Genomic DNA, 18763 nt, shown 5'->3' on the forward strand with positions numbered 1-18763 from the left:
TAGTGTCAATTTTCAATTATCTTAAGGGCTAGGGTAAACTGAAAGTGTGGATAAGTTCTGCTGCTGACAAGTTAAATAAAATGCAGGAAGTGTTGATCAAGCAATATTTAAGAATTATCTAAAAATACACATCCATGTTGTTCTTTTCAAGACATCACTTTAAATATTGACTCAGAGATATTAGGAACTGCAGATGCTGGAGAATCTGAGATAACAAGGTATAGAGCTGGATGAATACAGCAGGCCAAGCAGCATCATAGGATCAGGAAAGCTGACATTTCGGGCCAAGACCCTTAAGTGTCTTTTGATATTCTTGAGGTTTTAGTCCTGTTGAAAGACTAACATTATATAATCAATAAGGAATAACAATGCTAGCCATACAAAGGGAAGTGGTGGCTTTAGTGGTATTGTTGCTAGGCTATTAATCCAGGAAACTCAGCTAATTCTCTGAGGACCCAGGTCAAATCCTGCTGAGGCAGATGGGAAAATTTAACATTTACCTCACCTTTTTGTTCTAAAACAAGCAAAAAGAAAATTGGATGTTTGTGAATTAGTCACACAAAGTTGCATGTCCAAATATCTGATCCCTCTTAATGATGTTCAGGAAGAACTCTAAAGCAAATACCAGCCCTGTAAACAAGGCATCAGCATTGATCATCTCACACCTGCAGCAAGAGACAACTTCATGTAAGGTAGAGACAATGGGAACTGCAGATGCTGGAGAATCCAAGATAACAAAGTGTGAAGCTGGATGAACACAGCAGGCCAAGCAGCATCTCAGGATTGGCCTGCTGTGTTCATCCAGCTTCACGCTTTGTTATCTTTCATGTAAGGTATGTAACGTTGGCTTTATCTTTCCAGAATTGGCTTGTTCAGCCATCAAAACAAATGCAGCTGATGACCACCCCAAACCCTTGGACTGAGGTCAGATGTTGCCCTTAACTCGCTGTAGGGAGGTTTTTATCATGTGCTTGATGCTAGACTGTTCAATACCTCCACTACCATAACACCACTTGTCATGTGTGTAACATGTATCCAGCATGAGTGAATTGCCAAATTTCCCATTATTTTATCTTCAACAAACTCTAAACGAAAGCCATCCATGTATTAATCAGGATTGTTGTGCTTACGAATTTTAGTAATACAAAACAAACTTAGTGAATATTTAATTGTTGGTAAATACAGCAGATGACTACAAATGCAAGAGTAATATATGCTAAAAGAGTTGAAAGCAAGATATAAAGTCCCCAGTAAAGTTTTGGAGCGCTCCATCTTACTTACCTAAATATTAGCCAGGATATGTAGAGGGACCAAAACCTGTTCTAACTACCTGGGTAATTATAAAACTGACTCCTGTACCACGCCTTCCACTTCTTACATGCACTAATAACAACAGCCAATCGTCCACCATCCGCAACCTGAAACTCCCTTCCACCTCAGACCTGACCACTCAGATCTGAGACTAACTATTCCTGAACATCCTCTGCAACAACACATTAGACCTCCTCACCAATTCCAAATTCCTCCATCACAAAGGGATTCTGACCTAGACCAGAACATTTGAGCCCAATCATTCTTTTGTTTTATTCGACGAGGATAAATTGAATTGATTGGGCTAAGTGAGGGGTGGGGAAGGGGATCTTAATTTTGGGCGCTCTTCTACATCCAAATAATAAAGTCTTTCTGACCAAAATATTGTTAGGCATATTAATGTGCAGCTAATGTGATGTTGCCCATTTTAGACCATTTACCCATCTTTACCATGGTCCCCTTTAAACTTCCACTTAACAAAGGTCAAAGAGGCTGTATTTTATATTTGCCTGCTAGGCATTCACTGACGACAAAGCCTGTGGTTTGGGTGCTGGGGTGGGGAGTTGGTCTCTGTGAGACAGTGGGGTGTGGGTATCATTGCCCTGTAAATCCAGTCCATTCTTTGGCTCTGTCCTTTGCCTCTCTTCCTCACTTTGACATATTTGATTAGATCTCTTGTCAAGCTACGTTTTTTTTTGTCTTTTTCTCTTGTCAGTTCATGCCTGTGTTGATTTCTGATTTTCCTTCATATACTGTCAGAACATGTAGATGCTTTGTTAAGATCTTCCTTCAGCGCTTGTTCATGTCTGCCTCTGCCTTATAGTCAATCATTTGCTTTTGTACAAATGAGTCTGCCATTCTGCCTCAGTGGATCAAAAGGCTACAACTCATGGTGACAAGATAATGTTAAAATGCAACAGCTTGAGACAGTATTGATGAAGAAGGCAACCCCGCTGCTGCCCATTTTCTGGTGTGTAGTGTGGGGCACAATCATGTTTATAAACAGGAAAAAAAATCAAGTCTGGTATGCAGCAGCTGTGAGCTGTTCTGGGCCATCAGCAACAGAACTGCATGGAGTTGTAAGCTGTAATGTCCTGAAATACCCCTCACCATTACCATACTATAAAGCCAGGTAATCAGTGGTTTGTGAGGAGCATTGGAGTGGGTGCCAGGAGCAGCACCAGGTTGACCAAATTTAGAATCACCAAACTGGTGGAAGTTTCAGCAGAGCTAGAGGTGTTACAATATTTGCATGGTCCAGCAACTTGCAACTTTAGTCTGTCGTGTTGCAGTAACTGGAAGATCTGTACCAGTAGGTTTCCTCAAAGTGGTAGTCAGTGACATACTACATAAACAATATACTTTCTATCTAAACTTCTAAAATCAAGCTTCCAAAACAGGTTTCGCCTCAACATGAGTGCATATGTTTATCTACATATTCATAACCTGAGGAACAATCTATATTGGACTACCTTACTGACTCTTTTTCTCTCTCCACAGAAATTGCCAGCTGAATTTCTACAGCAATTTCTGTCTTTGTTTCAGATTTCCAACATCTGAAATTCTTAGTTTTATCATCTTGCTTAGTTTATGAGCTGACTGACCTTCCGAAACAGAGTGTGAAAGATGTTTTTCAATTGTGGGGACATGTCAATAAATTGTTTATTGGTTTTGGTTCTAGTCGGTAGTAGCCTCAGTGCTTAACCAGCAATCTTTTTAATCACGTTTTATTGCATTGTACCATCTTTGGTTTTCTAGAGAAAAATGAAGCATCTGAGTATACTTTGCTTTGACATTCCAACAGTTAATGGCGGCTCTTTTTCAAAATTCATTCTGCAGCCAGAAACATAATACTGCGGGACTTTAAAATCTAAGTCCTTGTGCTCTAGCTCACATTTACTCAGGCTATATTTGTACCAAAGTTAATCAAAATCAGTGCAATAAAATTCTTTGCAACATTTTTTATGTAATGTCTTAGTACATTTCAAATTGATGCGAACACTATTCTACACTCCTTATTTAATCTGGTAACTGACAAAGAAGTAAACACTCTCAGAAATAAAATAACTTGATACACAACCCAAAGCGTATGCGTGCCAGAATCTATAAACTGTGAGCAAGCTGAAATGAAACGATATTGAAAATCTGCTGTACAAGAGTCAAAATCTAGGAAAAAAAACTCTTGCTTAAAGAACATGGTAAATATTAGTGATGTGATTTCTTTTTGCTTGTTCAGTATAATTTACTTGCATTATACCTCAGCAATCATCAGCAATAAATGAAGATACAAGTTAAATCTTTAAAGCTGCTCTACTCCAGAAGTTTTCAGTACTTTCATTTATACTCCATCAAGACAGTGAAAACAATTTTTATTTCAAAGACTTGGAATATCCAGTCATTTTCTCTAAGCTATCCTCAGACCTAATACCTGAGTCAGTGAAGTAGGTACAATGAATGCAAACAACGAGAAGTCATCACCTCTGAAAATAAAGTCCTCTTGTCTACTGTATATATTCAGGTAAACCTTTTTGCTAAGATGGGCTAAATATAGGTTGATTCAATGGTAAAAGAAAAGTTAATTCAAGAAAGCATGATTACATTGACTCATTTTAAAATATGAGTTCATTTGAGTCTGGGAGAAAGGTATCTACAAGGGAAGGGAGTTTTAAAAAATTAATCTTGTTTCAACAACTTTTCAAAATTTTTAACGAGGCACGAGGTAGATTAGTTGTTTCTCCACTGAGTATGATCAGAAGCCAGAATTCTTAAGGGTCAATTTTGAAGGAAAATAGGCTGTATTAGACCCCAGTGCAGAGAGCAGGTTCTCTCACAATGGAAAATATTTTACATATTGACACTTGAATATAATTTCCTCATGCTTATGTTCTTAATTCTATTCAATCGTCACGAGTTGCATCATTGGTCCAATTGTTGGAAACGGGTAGGTTCCATCAGAAGAGATATAAATAGCTAAAAACAATTATGGTATGAAACTTGGAGAAATTTCAGGCTTGCATTTCTAACACTAGCAGCAGTAGACTGAGTGAAAACAAAGCCATGACATCTGTTTCTTAGTTAAATCAATTTTGTGTGATTTAACCATAGTTTCATTATGCAAAATTATACGTTACTTGGCACCACATTGCGTACTCATTCCAGAGCCTAGATGTATTCCTTTCTCTCTGCTGTTGGCCAGTCTCACCTGGATAATGATCAGAACCCTGCACTTGGTTTCAAGATGCCTAGCGAGGAAAGAACACACAGCGTAGGCTCCCACACTTGAATCCAGGCCAATTATTTCCCCTTGCTAAGTGTTGGTGTGCGTGAATATTGGGTAATAACATCATCCAGCTTGGCTGTGGATTACATCGAAGGAAGTTAATTTCAAAAGTGTACCAAATGGATGTTAACATCCATGGAGCCATACCCACCCAGAAATTAAGAAATCCTGAGCAAAGAAATTCAATACGAAATTATTACTTAGAAACAGCAGATATGATATACATGTTTCCATTTGAATCGTAGATCCTATGTTGATCCTGTATTCTGTATCTAATATAATGTATGTGGTCTACTGCTGAATCTAGTCTAGCCAAGTCATGTTTCAATATTGTTGGCAATACTTTCTTGCACTCTCTTTGTCTGATTACTATTCGGCCAATTGCATCCTTTGTTTGAAATTCATTTAATTGCACCTTCATAGCAAACTAAACTCTGCAGCATTAAAAAATAACAATTGATCAAAAGTTTCTATTTATAAGAACTGTTATCACGTAAAGAAATTAGGAAGTGTGACTAAATCAATCTTCATTTTTTTAAAAAAAAATTTATTATCAGTAATTGAAGGAGGTTTTTACAACTAACAGACATTACAAAGATATACTGGTGTTATAGACATGGTCTACCTCCTATTTCCAAACAAATCAATAGTAGTATGCATCTACAAAGCAATCATAACTTTTTTTGGTTCAGCACATTCGTTATGTTTACTTAATAGTACCAGATACTGGTACAACACTTATAGTTGTGAATCTAAATAATACATATTCCCTAGCGATTTGACAAAAGTCAAAGTTTTGTTAATTCATTAGCAGTCATCCCAACAGATATGTGAAGTTAAACAAATATTGCCAACACTCTTTCCATGCTGACAATCACAATTCAAAAAATAGAACAGGAAATGGTTTGAAAGGAAGACAATTGTGTGCATGTAAAATTATCTCTATTTTGTTAAAATCTGTGACCAGTTACTTGAAAGATGCAGTTTGATTTTTGAAAAAAAAAGTATCACTGATAGCATTAACAGTGGTACACTATATCACCCTCAGAATATACTCAGATTACTGATAAGTATATTTCAAGCACTAAAAAGTACCACACTGTGACCAACCTTAACACAAAAAAATTGTCATTTGACATAGGTTCAGATAGAAGTAGGAAGACTTGTTAGATTCTGCATATTACAAACAAGAAAGATAGTTATATGAAATACTGGCAAAGCATGCAGATATTTGTTTATAATAATTTATTGAAATATGTTGATTTTGAAAAAGTAATGCCAGGTTTAAATGATTTACTCTTCATTTGTCTTGATTTAACACATCATCCTGCAGTGTTCAAGTAATAGATTAGTATTACACTTCAGATGATACACTTCAAACATATCTAAATAACCCGGTAGAATAATAAACTACTCCAAATAGAGTTGGAGATAAAATTAAAATGATTGCTAGTATTTAAATAATCTGCACTAGCTTTTAATTTGGAAAACCAATAAATGATAAATGATTTCTTAAAGTAATGTGTAATTTGCTGTTATGTTTGAAAGATAAATGTCTCACATAAAACAAGGAGGTGGATAACTGGTTAACTTGTACTGAGCAACATTCCTCTGAGATTGCTACTGGGATTTATTTAAGATTTATCTAATTAACCTGGATTCATAAACTCAATGCAGGTTAAACAAATTTGTAGATAAAACTAAATATAGACAGGGCACCAGCATAATCTAATGATATATTTAAGCTACATTATGGAAGAACTTAGACAATTGTGAATTGATAACAATGGCAAAAAAATCAACACAAGAAATTCAAAGGTGTTACATATCAAATGAACAGGAAGGGGACAAACTGTTCAATTACATTGAACATTTTAAGGGGAAAGGTTGCAAGAGAGTTGTAAATTCTGTTATGCTTAATAGTTAACATAATCCCCTAACTGTAGAGTGTCAAATGGAAGATTAGGCTATACTGTCAGATCAGCAGAGGATAAATCCGAAGGTATAATGCCAAGAGTGTTCAATCTTCTATTCAGTCCACTCTTTTAGTACTACATTTACTCTTAGTTGAGGCACAAAGGAAAATCCAAGTCCAAGAAACAGTGGAGATAACACCAAACAGCTGATCACTTATATTTGAGGGAAGAGTTATAAGTAAGACATTGATTTTGCTCATTTTCAACTGAATTGAGTAAGAGATGGTCCTAGATAGGCGTAAGTAATATTACATGGAGTAGAAAAGCAGTTTGAAAGTAAACCACAAGGAGGCATAGGTTCCAAATGACAAAAGGACTGCTATTGGAATCCACATCTTCATGCACAGAAATTGGTACCTGGAATGATCTTCCAGATGTGCAAAAATTCTGTAATAGTGACACCAGAGATACCTATGGAAGAATGAGTTGGATGGTACTAACGGCCTTTTCTCATCTTGACCAATCTTTCCGTAAGCTACCATAAAATGAAATTGTAATGTTGTTAGCCCATAGGAGGCCAGATGAGTAGTTATGACTATCTAGTGGGACCTAACTTCTAGTATCCCACTATCCTTTTGTAAGTTAAGTTTTAAACATACCCTTCCAAGGGCATGGGAAAGACATTTGCTGGAAATAAGCTGAATGTATAGTTGGGGTAGTTTTGTGGGGGTCAAACTGCAATAGAACTAGTAAGAGCAGGCATGCTGCCTGAAAGCTGACTACGTACAGCACTGAGAAAAGCTTTTGGAAATGATAATGGTAAAGGTAATGTCAGAATTGGACTTCACTCACCATTTCTGAAGAACCCCCAAGTCAGGCAAGCCAGAGAAAATCCAAGCTGTTATATTCAATGTCTCCGGCTACATTCTGTATCACAAACTTTTCACACAAACATATAGATGGACGAAAAGTATATAGAACTTGTGTTTTGAAAATCCTTTTCAAAATTCGGACAATTATAATGCAATGCTGATTCTAATTTTAAAAAAAACTCTATTCCTTGGATAAGTATTAGAAATGAAGGAACAAACAGATAGCTTCATAAAGTGTCAGGGGGAATGCAAATTTTATGGTAACATAAATTGTGACAAACTTTTCTATGCTATTTTCTAACCTGACTTAAAGAAAATGCAAGAAGAAATTGCAAGCAGGATCATGTTAAAAATTCACACAAGGGAGGTATTATCAAACAATGTTGAAAACAAAGAAAAACTTCTTTTTGGCACTTCATTGGCACTATATGTTGAATGATTCAAACGTGAAAATATTCAAATTCCTTAATGTCAGCATCTGCTGTCCAGAGGATCAAGAGAAAACACAGTGCCTTCAAGAGTTAGTCCCATTTTGAACCCCTCCTGGAAAACAGAAAAGCGGTTTGTTATTATAGCAGATGCTAGTTTTCAAAAACAGACACACAACATTTAAAACAATAGCAGTAAAACTCCAAAAAGAACCAGGTTATTTTGTGTTGTAATTGGAAGTTTTGATTTTGTTTTGTAATCTGCCAGAACTCTTCTCAAGCTTTGAATAGAGCTCTTCAAAAGGGCAAAAAAAAGTTATAACAAAGTAACAATAACATCAATCATTTGTGTGTAGGAGCCTAGGGAATTCATCTAAAAGCTGGCTAATGATAGATGGTGTAAAACTAATGATAACTTATCAGGGATTTTAATATCTTGGAATGGAAGCCAGGCACAAAACACATTTATGAGATAGCACACATAACAAATTAATAACACTGTCTACTCTCCTGTGTAGTTTAGCTCTGGGCATGGCTTACCTGCGAAAATCAGTGGACCAGTTATTGAAAGAAGTTGAAAGGATAATTCGTGGTTGAGTATCGCTGCTTGGTTTCTTGTGGTGCTAATTGAGCGGATTTTTTGGATTAACAGAAGATCAGCAAAACACGAGGAACCAATTTGGCTTCAGTACCTCTTTAGCATATCTTTTAGAAAAATATATTTTGTGATCATTTAATTTATTTTTGTGTGAGACTTGATATCAGAAATTTGTACTCTTGGGAGCATAGCTTTTATTAGGTTGATAAAGCAATTCCTTAGTGAAGTGCTGAGAAAGATCATTTTGTTGGCAAATTACACTTTATTCATTGAAAAATATTTATGTACATACACTGTTACTGAAGTGGTTCAGTACAGTCTTTGCACATGAAGAACAACCAAAACACTGGAATTTGGCCTTTCCTGTAGTTGCAAAAAAATCCCAACACTTTTCTTACACAGGAGAGGCGGTGGCTTAGTGGTCTATCACTGGACTGTTAATCCAGAGACCCAGATAATATTCTGTGGACCTGGCTTCAAATCCCACCACAGCAGATGGTGGAATTAAGAATCCAATAATGACTATAAATCTGTTGCCGATTGTCGGAGGAAAACCTGAGCTATTAATGCCCTTTAGAGAAGGAAATCATTATCCTTACCTGGTCTGACCTACATGTGACTCCAGAGTTACAGCAATACCTTCCGGGCAATAAATACTGCCTAGCCAGTGATGCCCTCATCCCATTAATGAATAAAGGAAAAATATGTATTTACATATATTTGTGGCATGAAGATGGTCTGATAACCGAATGGAACCCCATTGTATATTGGCAGAAAGACCTTAACTGGTGTCTTTTCAAGTTGTGTTATGTGCCGCAAGGGAACCTCTATTTCATCTGTAGAGAATACATGTTGTACCTGAGCAATGAAGGTGGTAATCTTTTTAAAATGTGCTTATCCCTGAATGTTTTCAATGAGCTACTGAGGGCATCTCTAACATTTGTCACTTGGCTATGTAATGATGTGTACAGATGTGAGTGATCTATTATTTGCTGGGAGCAAGAACCTACCAGGTGTGTTCTAGGCACCTTCAAAATAACAATATGTAACACCTTTCATCATCACAGTAAATATCGATAAACCAGATTTTCACCATAGAGTAAAAAACATGAGCCATGATTATTTCTGAGTCCAAAGCCCACCTCCAGTGGGGAACTGACTGAAATTCATGATTTTATTGCCTTGGGGGCAGAGATGGGGTGATAATTATTTAATTGGTATGGAAACAACATTCCTGTCCAGTTAAAATTAATGAGATTGGTAATGGAGTTGAGTCAGATGAAGTTGGGCGACTCATTCTGACACCTGAGTGATTCGCTGGTGTGTAGCTGCCTATGAGGTGCTGCTGCAGTTTCCCTGAGAATGGCACGCACACCCATGTCCAGAGAATTGTAATCTCCTTCACCACTGGTTCCATGTCACGTCTAGGTAGTTTCATCTTTGTCTGGAAAATCTGTGCTCAGGGTAGAGTCTCCTCCTCCTTTCTGCCCTGAGCCACTCTCCTCGAGCCTGATAAATTCTCGACCCTCTGCTCAGCTTGTGCATGCCACCAGTGGCTTCAATTTCAAAAGATGCATTGCCCTTAATGCTTTAAAACTTTTCTGGCCCTCATTAGTCTGAGGCAGACAGCTACTGAACAACAACGCCCTCCAGGAAGACCAGATTACCCTTTCCTGAAGTGGATTTCTACAAGTCTGTAATGGTGTTTCTCTGATTGATGAGGGACGTGGATGATTTATTCGGTCCATGCTACCCCACCTTGGCCAAGATTGGTAATGGTGAAACGGATGTAGGATGTCAAGATCCTCAACATTACTGTGTTACCCAGCTCTCCATTCATGCCTTACTGGTTTTCCCTGTTGAGTTCTTTCTGTGACTAGCTGTCCAGTGTTAATTTGGTCTCACTGATTTGTCCTTGTTAAAAAAAAATTTAAAAACCAAGTGTCAAATGTTTATGGAACTGGTTCTTTCTCGGTACTTCATCTTCAAAAGTTAGATATAACAGACAGCTATTTTTGCATGTGTTTTGAGCTTTGATGGTTTTTGCACCACAGTTAATTTATAACTTGATGAGTAATGGAGAAATAACAGGAACAAGATTCAGTTTAGACTTGTACAATTCTTGGTTGCTACTTCTACAGCAACATTGACAGTACATTACATTGACTATGGAACGGTGTGTAGCATGAGGAGGCCCTGAAGAAACAGAAAGGGAAGGTATTTAAGTACTTACCTTGAAGCCAGCGGGTCCTTTTTGCAGCGGAGAGCGGCGCGAGCCAGGCGGACGTGAGGTCAGGGCAGAGAGGCAGTTGGGAAGGTAAGTGAGTGCTATTTAAGTACTTACCTCGAAGCCAGCGGGTCCTTTTTGCAGCGGAGTGCTATTTAAGTAGATGTGTTCTTAGCCCCAGATGCTACACGGTAGGGCCTCCCTCCCACCCTCCTCCTCCAACCTAATTAAGAGTCCACAGACTCACAGCAAACAACAAGGGTTGAGGGGAGTGCCTGGTGGGTAAAGTGCGAGTTTTCGGCGAAGAGGCTCAGTGAGGAGATTACGCCACTGTTGAAGAGGGTGAAGACATGACTGCCAAGCTGATTCAGTGTGCTGTGTGCATGATGTGGAAGGTCAGGGACACTGATGATGTTTCTGGCTCCTATAGCTGTGGTAAGTGTGTACACATTCAGCTTCTGAAGGAGGTTGTTGCAGCCCTGAAGAAAGAACTAGAAGACCTCAGGCTCATCTGAGAGAATGAGAATTTTCTGGACAGAATCTTCAGCAAGGTCACTACACCGAGGATACCAGAAGAGAGAAGGGGGATGTCGATGACAAAGGAAGACAAGAATGAAGTACAAGTGACCCTAGGGGAAGCACCTATTGTAAACAGGCTGACTGTCTTGGAAACTGCCGAGACAGACGACACTGCCAGTCCGAGAGGTGGACAGGTCTGCGAGTCAAAAATTGCTGTAAAGGCAGAGCCGAGAAGTCAGACATCACGGAGAGCTGTGGTAATAGGGGACTCCATTGTGAGAGGGACTGACAGGGGTTTCTGCGGCAACAGGCGAGATTTGAGGATGGTGTGTTGCCTTCCTGGTGCCAAGATCCAGGACATCACTGATAGAGTGCAGAGGATCCTCGAGGGTGAAGGTGAAGAGCCAGACGTAGTGGTGCATGTCGGCACTAATGACTTCGGGAAGAAAAGGAGGAGCATTCTACAGCGGGACTTCAGAGAACTCGGAAGAAGGCCGAAAAGCAGGGCTCCCAGGGTGGTTATCTCTGGTTTGCTTCCAGTTCCTCAGCCTGGAGAGGGCAGGAACAGAGAGATAATGGACCTGAACGTGTGGCTGAGGGACTGGTGTCGGAAGCAAGGATTTAAATTCTTGGATTACTGGGGTATCTTTTGGGTTAAGAATAAATTGTACAGGAGGGACGGTTTGCATCTTAATAATCAGGGGACCAGCTTTCTGGCAGGCAGATTTGCCACTGTAACACAGTGTATTTAAACTAACTAATGGGGGGGAGGGGCCAAACTGGAAATTTAAGAATGAAGTTAAAGGGAAAGTGAGAATAAGAGAAGTTAAGAAGGACAACAGAATCAACAGAGCAGAAAACTCAAGAAGGGATCGTACAGTATGGCCAAGTGAAATAGGGATTGATAGGAAGGGTGAGGGGAGAAACAAATTAAAAATATTATATATGAATGCACGAAGCATAAGAAATAAGGTGGATGAGCTTGAGGCTCAGTTGGAAGTTGGCAAGGATGATGTTGTGGGGATAACTGAGACGTGGCTTCAAGTGGACAGGGCCTGGGAAATGAATATTCAAGGATATACGTGCTATCAAAAGGACAGACTGGTGGGCAGAGGGGGTGGGGTCACCCTGTTGGTGAGGAATGATATTCGGTCCCTTGCAAGGGGGGACATAGAGTCAGGAGATGTAGTCAGTATGGATAGAACTGAGAAATTCTAAGGGCAGAAAGACCCTAATGGGAGTTATCTACAGGCCCCCAAACAGTAGTCAGGAGGTAGGGTGCAGTTTGAATCAAGAGTTGAACTTGGCCTGTCACAAAGGTATCACCTCAGTTGGTATGGGGGACTTTAACATGCGGGTAGACTGGGAGAATCAGGATGGTACTGGACCCCAAGAAAGGGAGTTTGTAGCGTGCCTCCGAGATGGATTCTTAGAACAGTTTGTACTGGAGCCTACCAGAAAGGAGGCAATTCTGGATCTGGTGTTATGCAATGAACCGGATTTGTTCAGGGACCTCAAAGTAAAGGAGCCATTAGAAGGTAGTGGCCATAATATGATAAGTTTTAATCTGCAGTTTGAGAGGGAGAAAGGAGAATCGGAAGTGTCAGTATTGCAGTTGAATAAAGGGAACTACGGAGCTATGATGGAGGAGCTGGCCAAAGTTCAGTGGTACAGTACCCTAGCAGGGATGGCAATGGAACAACAGTGGCAGGTATTTCTGGATATAATGCAGAAGGTGCAGGATCAGTTCATTCCAAAGAGGAAGAAAGATCCTAAGGGGAGGCGGGGTCAGCCGTGGCTGACGAGGCAAGTCAAGGACTGTATAAAAATAAAAGAGAAGTATAACTTAGCAAAGATGAGTGGGAAGCCGGAGGACTGGGAAGCTTTTAAAGAGCAACAGTGGATAACTAAAAAGGCAATACACAGAGAAAAAATGAGCTATGAAGGAAAACTGGCCAAAAATATAAGGGAGGATAGTAAAAGCTTTTTTAGGTATGTGAAAAGAAAAAAAATAGTTACGACTAAAATTGGGCCATTGAAGCCAGAAATGGGTGAATTTATTATGGGGAACAAGGAAATGGCAGATGAGTTGAATAGGTACTTTGGATCTGTCTTCACTAGGGAAGACACAAGCAATCTCCCAGATGCAGTAGTGACTGGAGGACCGAGGGTAATGGACGAACTGAAGGGTATTTATATTAGGCAGGAAATGGTGTTGGATAGACTGTTAGGGCTGAAGGCTGATAAGTCCCCGGGACCTGATGGTCTGCATCCCAGGGTACTTAAGGAGGTGGCTGTAGAAATTGTGGACGCGTTGGTAATTATTTTCCAAGGTTTTATAGATTCAGGGTCAGTTCCTGCGGATTGGAGGGTGGCAAATGTTGTCCCACTTTTCAAGAAAGGAGGGAGAGAGAAAACAGGAAATTACAGACCGATTAGTCTGACGTCAGTGGTGGGAAAGATGCTGGAGTCAATTTTAAAAGATGAAATTACGACTCATTTGGATAGCAGTAACAGAAAAGGTCAGAGTCAGCATGGATTTACAAAGGGGAAATCATGCTTGACTAATCTGCTGGACTGTTTTGAGGATGTATCTATGAAGATGGGTAAAGGAGAGCCAGTGGATATAGTGTACCTGGACTTTCAGAAAGCCTTTGATAAAGTCCTGCATAGGAGATTGGTGAACAAGATTAGGGCACATGGTATTAGGGGCAAAATACTGAGTTGGATTGAAAATTGGCTGGCTGACAGGAAGCAAAGAGTAGTGATAAACGGGTCCCTTTCGGAATGGCAGGCGGTGACCAGTGGGGTACCACAAGATTCGGTGTTGGGACCGCAGCTGTTTACGATATATATTAATGATATAGACGAAGGCATTAGAAGTAATATTAGCAAATTTGCTGATGACACAAAGTTGGGTGGCAGTGTGAAATGTGAGGAGGATGTTATTAGAATACAGGGTGACTTGGACAGGCTAGGTGAGTGGACGGATGCATGGCAGATGCAGTTTAATGTGGATAAATGTGTGGTTATACACTTTGGTGGCAAGAACAGGAAGGCAGATTACTATCTCAACGGAGTCAAGTTAGGTAAAGGGGAAGCACAATGAGATCTAGGTGTTCTTGTACATCAGTCAATGAAAGCAAGCATGCAGGTACAGCAGGCAGTGAAGAAAGCTAATAGCATGCTGGCCTTCATCACAAGAGGAATTGAGTACAGGAGCAAAGAGGTCCTTCTGTAGCTGTACAGGGCCCTGGTGAGACCGCACCTGGAGTATTGTGTGCAGTTTTGGTCTCCCAATTTGAGGAAGGACATTCTTGCTATTGAGGGAGTGCAGCATAGGTTCACAAGGTCAATTCCCGGAATGGCGGGTCTATCGTATGTTGAAAGATTGGAGCGACTGGGCTTGTATACTCTTGAGTTTAGAAGGATGAGAGGGGATTTGATTGAGACGTATAAGATTATTAAGGGATTGGACACTGTGGAGGCAGGAAGCATGTTTCTGCTGATGGGTGAGTCCAGGACCAGAGGGCACAGCTTAAGAATAAGGGGTAGGCCATTTAGAACAGAGTTGAGATAAACTTCTTCACCCAGAGAGTGGTGGACATATGGAACGCTCTGCCCCAGGAGGCAGTGGAGGCCAACTCTCTGGATGCTTTCAAGAAAGAGATAGACAGAGCTCTTAAAAATAGTGGAATCAAGGGTTATGGGGATAAGGCAGGAGCAGGATACTGATTGTGGATGATCAGCCATGATCATAATGACTGGTTGTGCTGGATTGAAGGGCTGAATGGCCTACTCCAGCACCTATTGTCTATTGTCTACTGTAATTATTTCAGCAATAATGTATAGTCATGCGACAACATATATATTTCCTAGGAACAATTTAACCATTAATCAAAATTATTTCCAAATACAGTTTTCAAAAAGCAATATTGCATCAATAAGAAGAAAAATCTAACTTCATCTTACATGTTCATGACAAGGAACAATTTGCACATGGAAGACTGTATCTGTGCAGATGAGGGCTGAAGGAAAGATGCAGGTTTGCTACCCTGCATATAATAATACTGGATCATAATGCAGAAGCTGCAAACAAGATTATCAAAATATTGAAACTGCTATGAACTGTGGACTGCCTGTCAAAATAAATGAAGTAGACCAAATGAAGGGAATCCTGGAGACTCAGTGATTAGCATTACTGCCTCAAGGCACCAGGGACCTGGGTTCAATTCCAGCCTCAGGTGACTATCTGTGTGGAGGTTACCCATTCTCCCCATGCCCGTGTGAGTTTTCGCTCCAGATTCCTCACACAGTCTAAAGATAAGTAAGTTAGGTGGATTGGCATGCTAAATTACCCATTATATTCAGGGATGTGTAGATTTAGGTGTGCTAGCCTTGGGAAGCGTAGGGTTACAGGGAAAGGATATGGCGATGGGTTTGCGTGGTATGCTTTTCAGAGGGTCAGTGTTCTTGCTGGGCTGAATGGCCTGTATCCACCCTGTAGGGGTTATGTGAAAATGAAACAGTTCTTCATAGAGAAGAGCATTAATAGGTGCAATAGTTTCTTAGGATACTGGAATCATTTTGAAATTGGCTATATCTGTAAATAGGTTGTGCTTTTAGCAAGGTGAAATGAAACAGGCTGAGAGGTCTTAGACATGCCAATCTATATCAGGGACTTGAATGTTGATTCTTTATTCCTTTCAGAAACAAACAATATAATGGAATTAATCATGGTAAAAAGTGTATTTGGTATGCATGTCCATTAGTTATAATTCAAAATACAATATACCAACCATCGCTGACGCTGCTGGGCAGAAATGTAGGCGTAAAGATAAAAGAAAAATGCAACTCAGTGAAAGAGCACAATTATGATACTAAAGATTCAAAAGTAAGCATTTAGCTAATTGAAAATGATCATGACTGAACTTACAATATTACTAATATCTTAATATGCAAATAAACAACAAGTCATTTAGAATGTTTTCCATTATCTTTTAGAAAGAATACACCTACTTAGCTTAAAGAGAAAATTTCAGAATCAGTGCATTTATTTAAACTCAACATCTTCTGCATGTTAAATTGTTCAACAAAAGTCAATTTCATCATCTTAAATATAAAAAGCACCTAGGAATTAGCATTCCTTGAGGAATTTTCTAGAATAGTTGCTCAAGCAACCACTCACACCCCAATGCTTAAAAAAACTGAGACATATAACAGCTCTTAAATCTTTTCAAAATATCTGAAAGTGATTCTCAAATTTTAAATTGCTTGAACAATCATTACACAAGTACATATAGGCAGCAAATGAATATTCAATTTCAGATTTTTGATTAGCAGAATTAAAAGAAGAAATAGCAAGATCATTGAAACAATTCTCATGAAATAATATAGCTGCAAGGCACAATAAAGTAGAAACAGTAATGAAAATCAGGCCAACATTAGGGTATCTTGCGTGTGCAAGCTGATCTTCTTTGAAAGAATAAAGAATATCATCCTGACTGCAAAATATGGAACATTTCTCCCCATTAATCACATTATAACATGTACAGAAATAGAAATAAGGTAGTGTAAAAATAATGATGGGCTACAATTAATGGTGGGTTATAACAAAGCTAAATCAGTTATTGTTCTGATGTGTCAAAAGCACGTAAATACACTCAGGTAGCTAGTTTGCAATTTCGTTGGGAGGAATCTGTTTCATATTAACCAAGACATGTAAGAGATCAGGAACTTTAGAGAGATTTTATTTGGACTGAAATTGTATACACTTTGCTTTAGGTAATACTTTCTCTCAACCAGAATGAAGTTTGGCCTGTAATAGTCAATTCCCAAACCAAACTGAAGTTGAGCTTCTGTGTTAAAGCAAATTGCTTAAGAGCTCATTTTGCAGTCTGTCACACCTCTTTAGGCCCTAACATTGGGCATGACAGGACTTTGAAAATCAGCAGAAAACAATTTGCCTGATCTTCACTGCAATAGGTCAGATCTTTAGCTCTTTGGATTGTCAGAGAAAACATGCCATGGGGTCCTTCGGAAGTACAAATATAGAAAATCCATGGCAAGTGCATGGGCAACATATTCCCAGCCCGAATTGCTACTGTCTGAAAAAGTCTCAGAATTGGAGTTAGAATCTAAGACTTTGGACAGTTCCAACTTACTTACTTGGATTGTTATGCAAGGCATGTTAGGCAGGGGAAAACCTGAGTAACTATACACCCAGCTGCCCCAACTTTCATCTTGCCACCCCTAACCACACCTTGGCACAATCTGACTAGTCTCCTACCTAACACAACTTAACCTGACCCAACCAAAGCCAACTACCTGATTCTAATACAAACTCACAACTATTGAACATGAAATGATAAGTCTATGTCGTGACTCCCCACCCAAACCAAATACCTCCCAATTCACCCTGCCCTGGCATACTGTCCATCTTATCTACCTAACTATCATTAACCCCACCAACTACTGTACACCATGCCCTTCCATCCGCTGCCCCCAGAAACTTGACCAACCTATCTCCTTTAAAATCTTGTCCTACATAGTCCAATCCACAGATTTCAATATTAATGTAAATAACTTCAGAGGCTTGAATTGTTTAATTGTCCCATGGTCACAAAATGTATACGTCACCAGCAAAGATTGTTGCACATATTTTCAAGATCCACATTGGGAGCAGCATGACACAGGGACAAAAATGACTGAAAGAAGTTTGAAAACATGGGCATTATCCACTGATCTCCAATATCATAAGCTCGAGCAAAGATTTAAACACTTCATTGGACAACTGTAACTTAAGGTAGACTTTAATAGGTTTTCTCAATTAAATAGACTTTTCTCAATTAAATATCTACTGTGGGGGGTGTGGCGGGGGGGTGGGGGACAGAAATAGAAACCTCACTGCAAAAAGTGATCTGTTGCATAAATACTAGCTGTCCAAGCCACTTGACAGCGGGAAGATTAATTTCTTGCCCGGGTATGTTATGAATGATGTTTTTATTACATATTTTGACTAATAGGTACATTGCAGCAGGCTCATTGTATCATTCTAACTTGGTCAATATGCTAATATTTAATTTGGTCTTTGAGCGTTATTTCAATATTGCTCATTTTCAAACAGTGGAGATACCATGTCAGGAGTAGAAGGTAATGTTTTACATAAATTAAGATATATCATTGAGTTCAATAGAAATTAAACGAATGAGTCTGAGCTCAGTGAGTAAACACCCAAGATATGACCCACTGAACAAAATTTTATCTTTATTCAAAGAATAACAAACTTAAAATAATTGATTACATAGGGTTAGATAGGATAGTATTAGGGTTGGGGTAGCCTTATGTTTAAAGTTGATAAAGCGACGGATTCAGGTAAGATACATCCAAGGATAAGGAGGGAAATGACAGCAAAACTTGCAGAGGCATTGCTCATAATTTGTCAGTCTTCCATAGACTCAGAGATGGTGGAAAAAGACTGCAGAGTTGCTAATCTTACAACCTTGATCAAAAAAGGGTGCAAATGTCAGCCCAGCAACTCCAGGCCAGTCAGTTTAATTTCAATGATGGGAAGCTTCCACAACTAATAATTTATGGAAAAAAAAAAATTTGC

At 39.2% G+C, this 18763-nt stretch overlaps 1 protein-coding gene across 25 annotated transcripts in view; it reads right to left on the reverse strand.

The window, feature by feature from the left end:
- Window positions 1-5131: 5131 nt before the first annotated feature.
- Window positions 5132-18763, reverse strand: part of gulp1b (GULP PTB domain containing engulfment adaptor 1b) — a 344780-nt gene continuing 331148 nt past the window's right edge. For 22 of the 25 annotated variants that reach the window (XM_048534122.2, XM_059647184.1, XM_048534113.2 and 19 more), the window contains one exon: window positions 5133-7922. In XM_048534122.2, coding sequence (XP_048390079.1) covers window positions 7851-7922 — 72 coding nt within the window. In that variant the 3' untranslated portion in view covers window positions 5133-7850. Of the gene's footprint in view, window positions 7923-15950; window positions 15965-18763 lie in introns of all 25 variants that reach the window. The other 3 variants (XM_048534120.2, XM_048534121.2, XM_048534123.2) reach the window with 3 other exon arrangements.

The sequence above is a fragment of the Stegostoma tigrinum genome, chromosome 7, assembly GCF_030684315.1.
Source record: "Stegostoma tigrinum isolate sSteTig4 chromosome 7, sSteTig4.hap1, whole genome shotgun sequence".
NCBI classification, from domain to species: domain Eukaryota; kingdom Metazoa; phylum Chordata; class Chondrichthyes; order Orectolobiformes; family Stegostomatidae; genus Stegostoma; species Stegostoma tigrinum.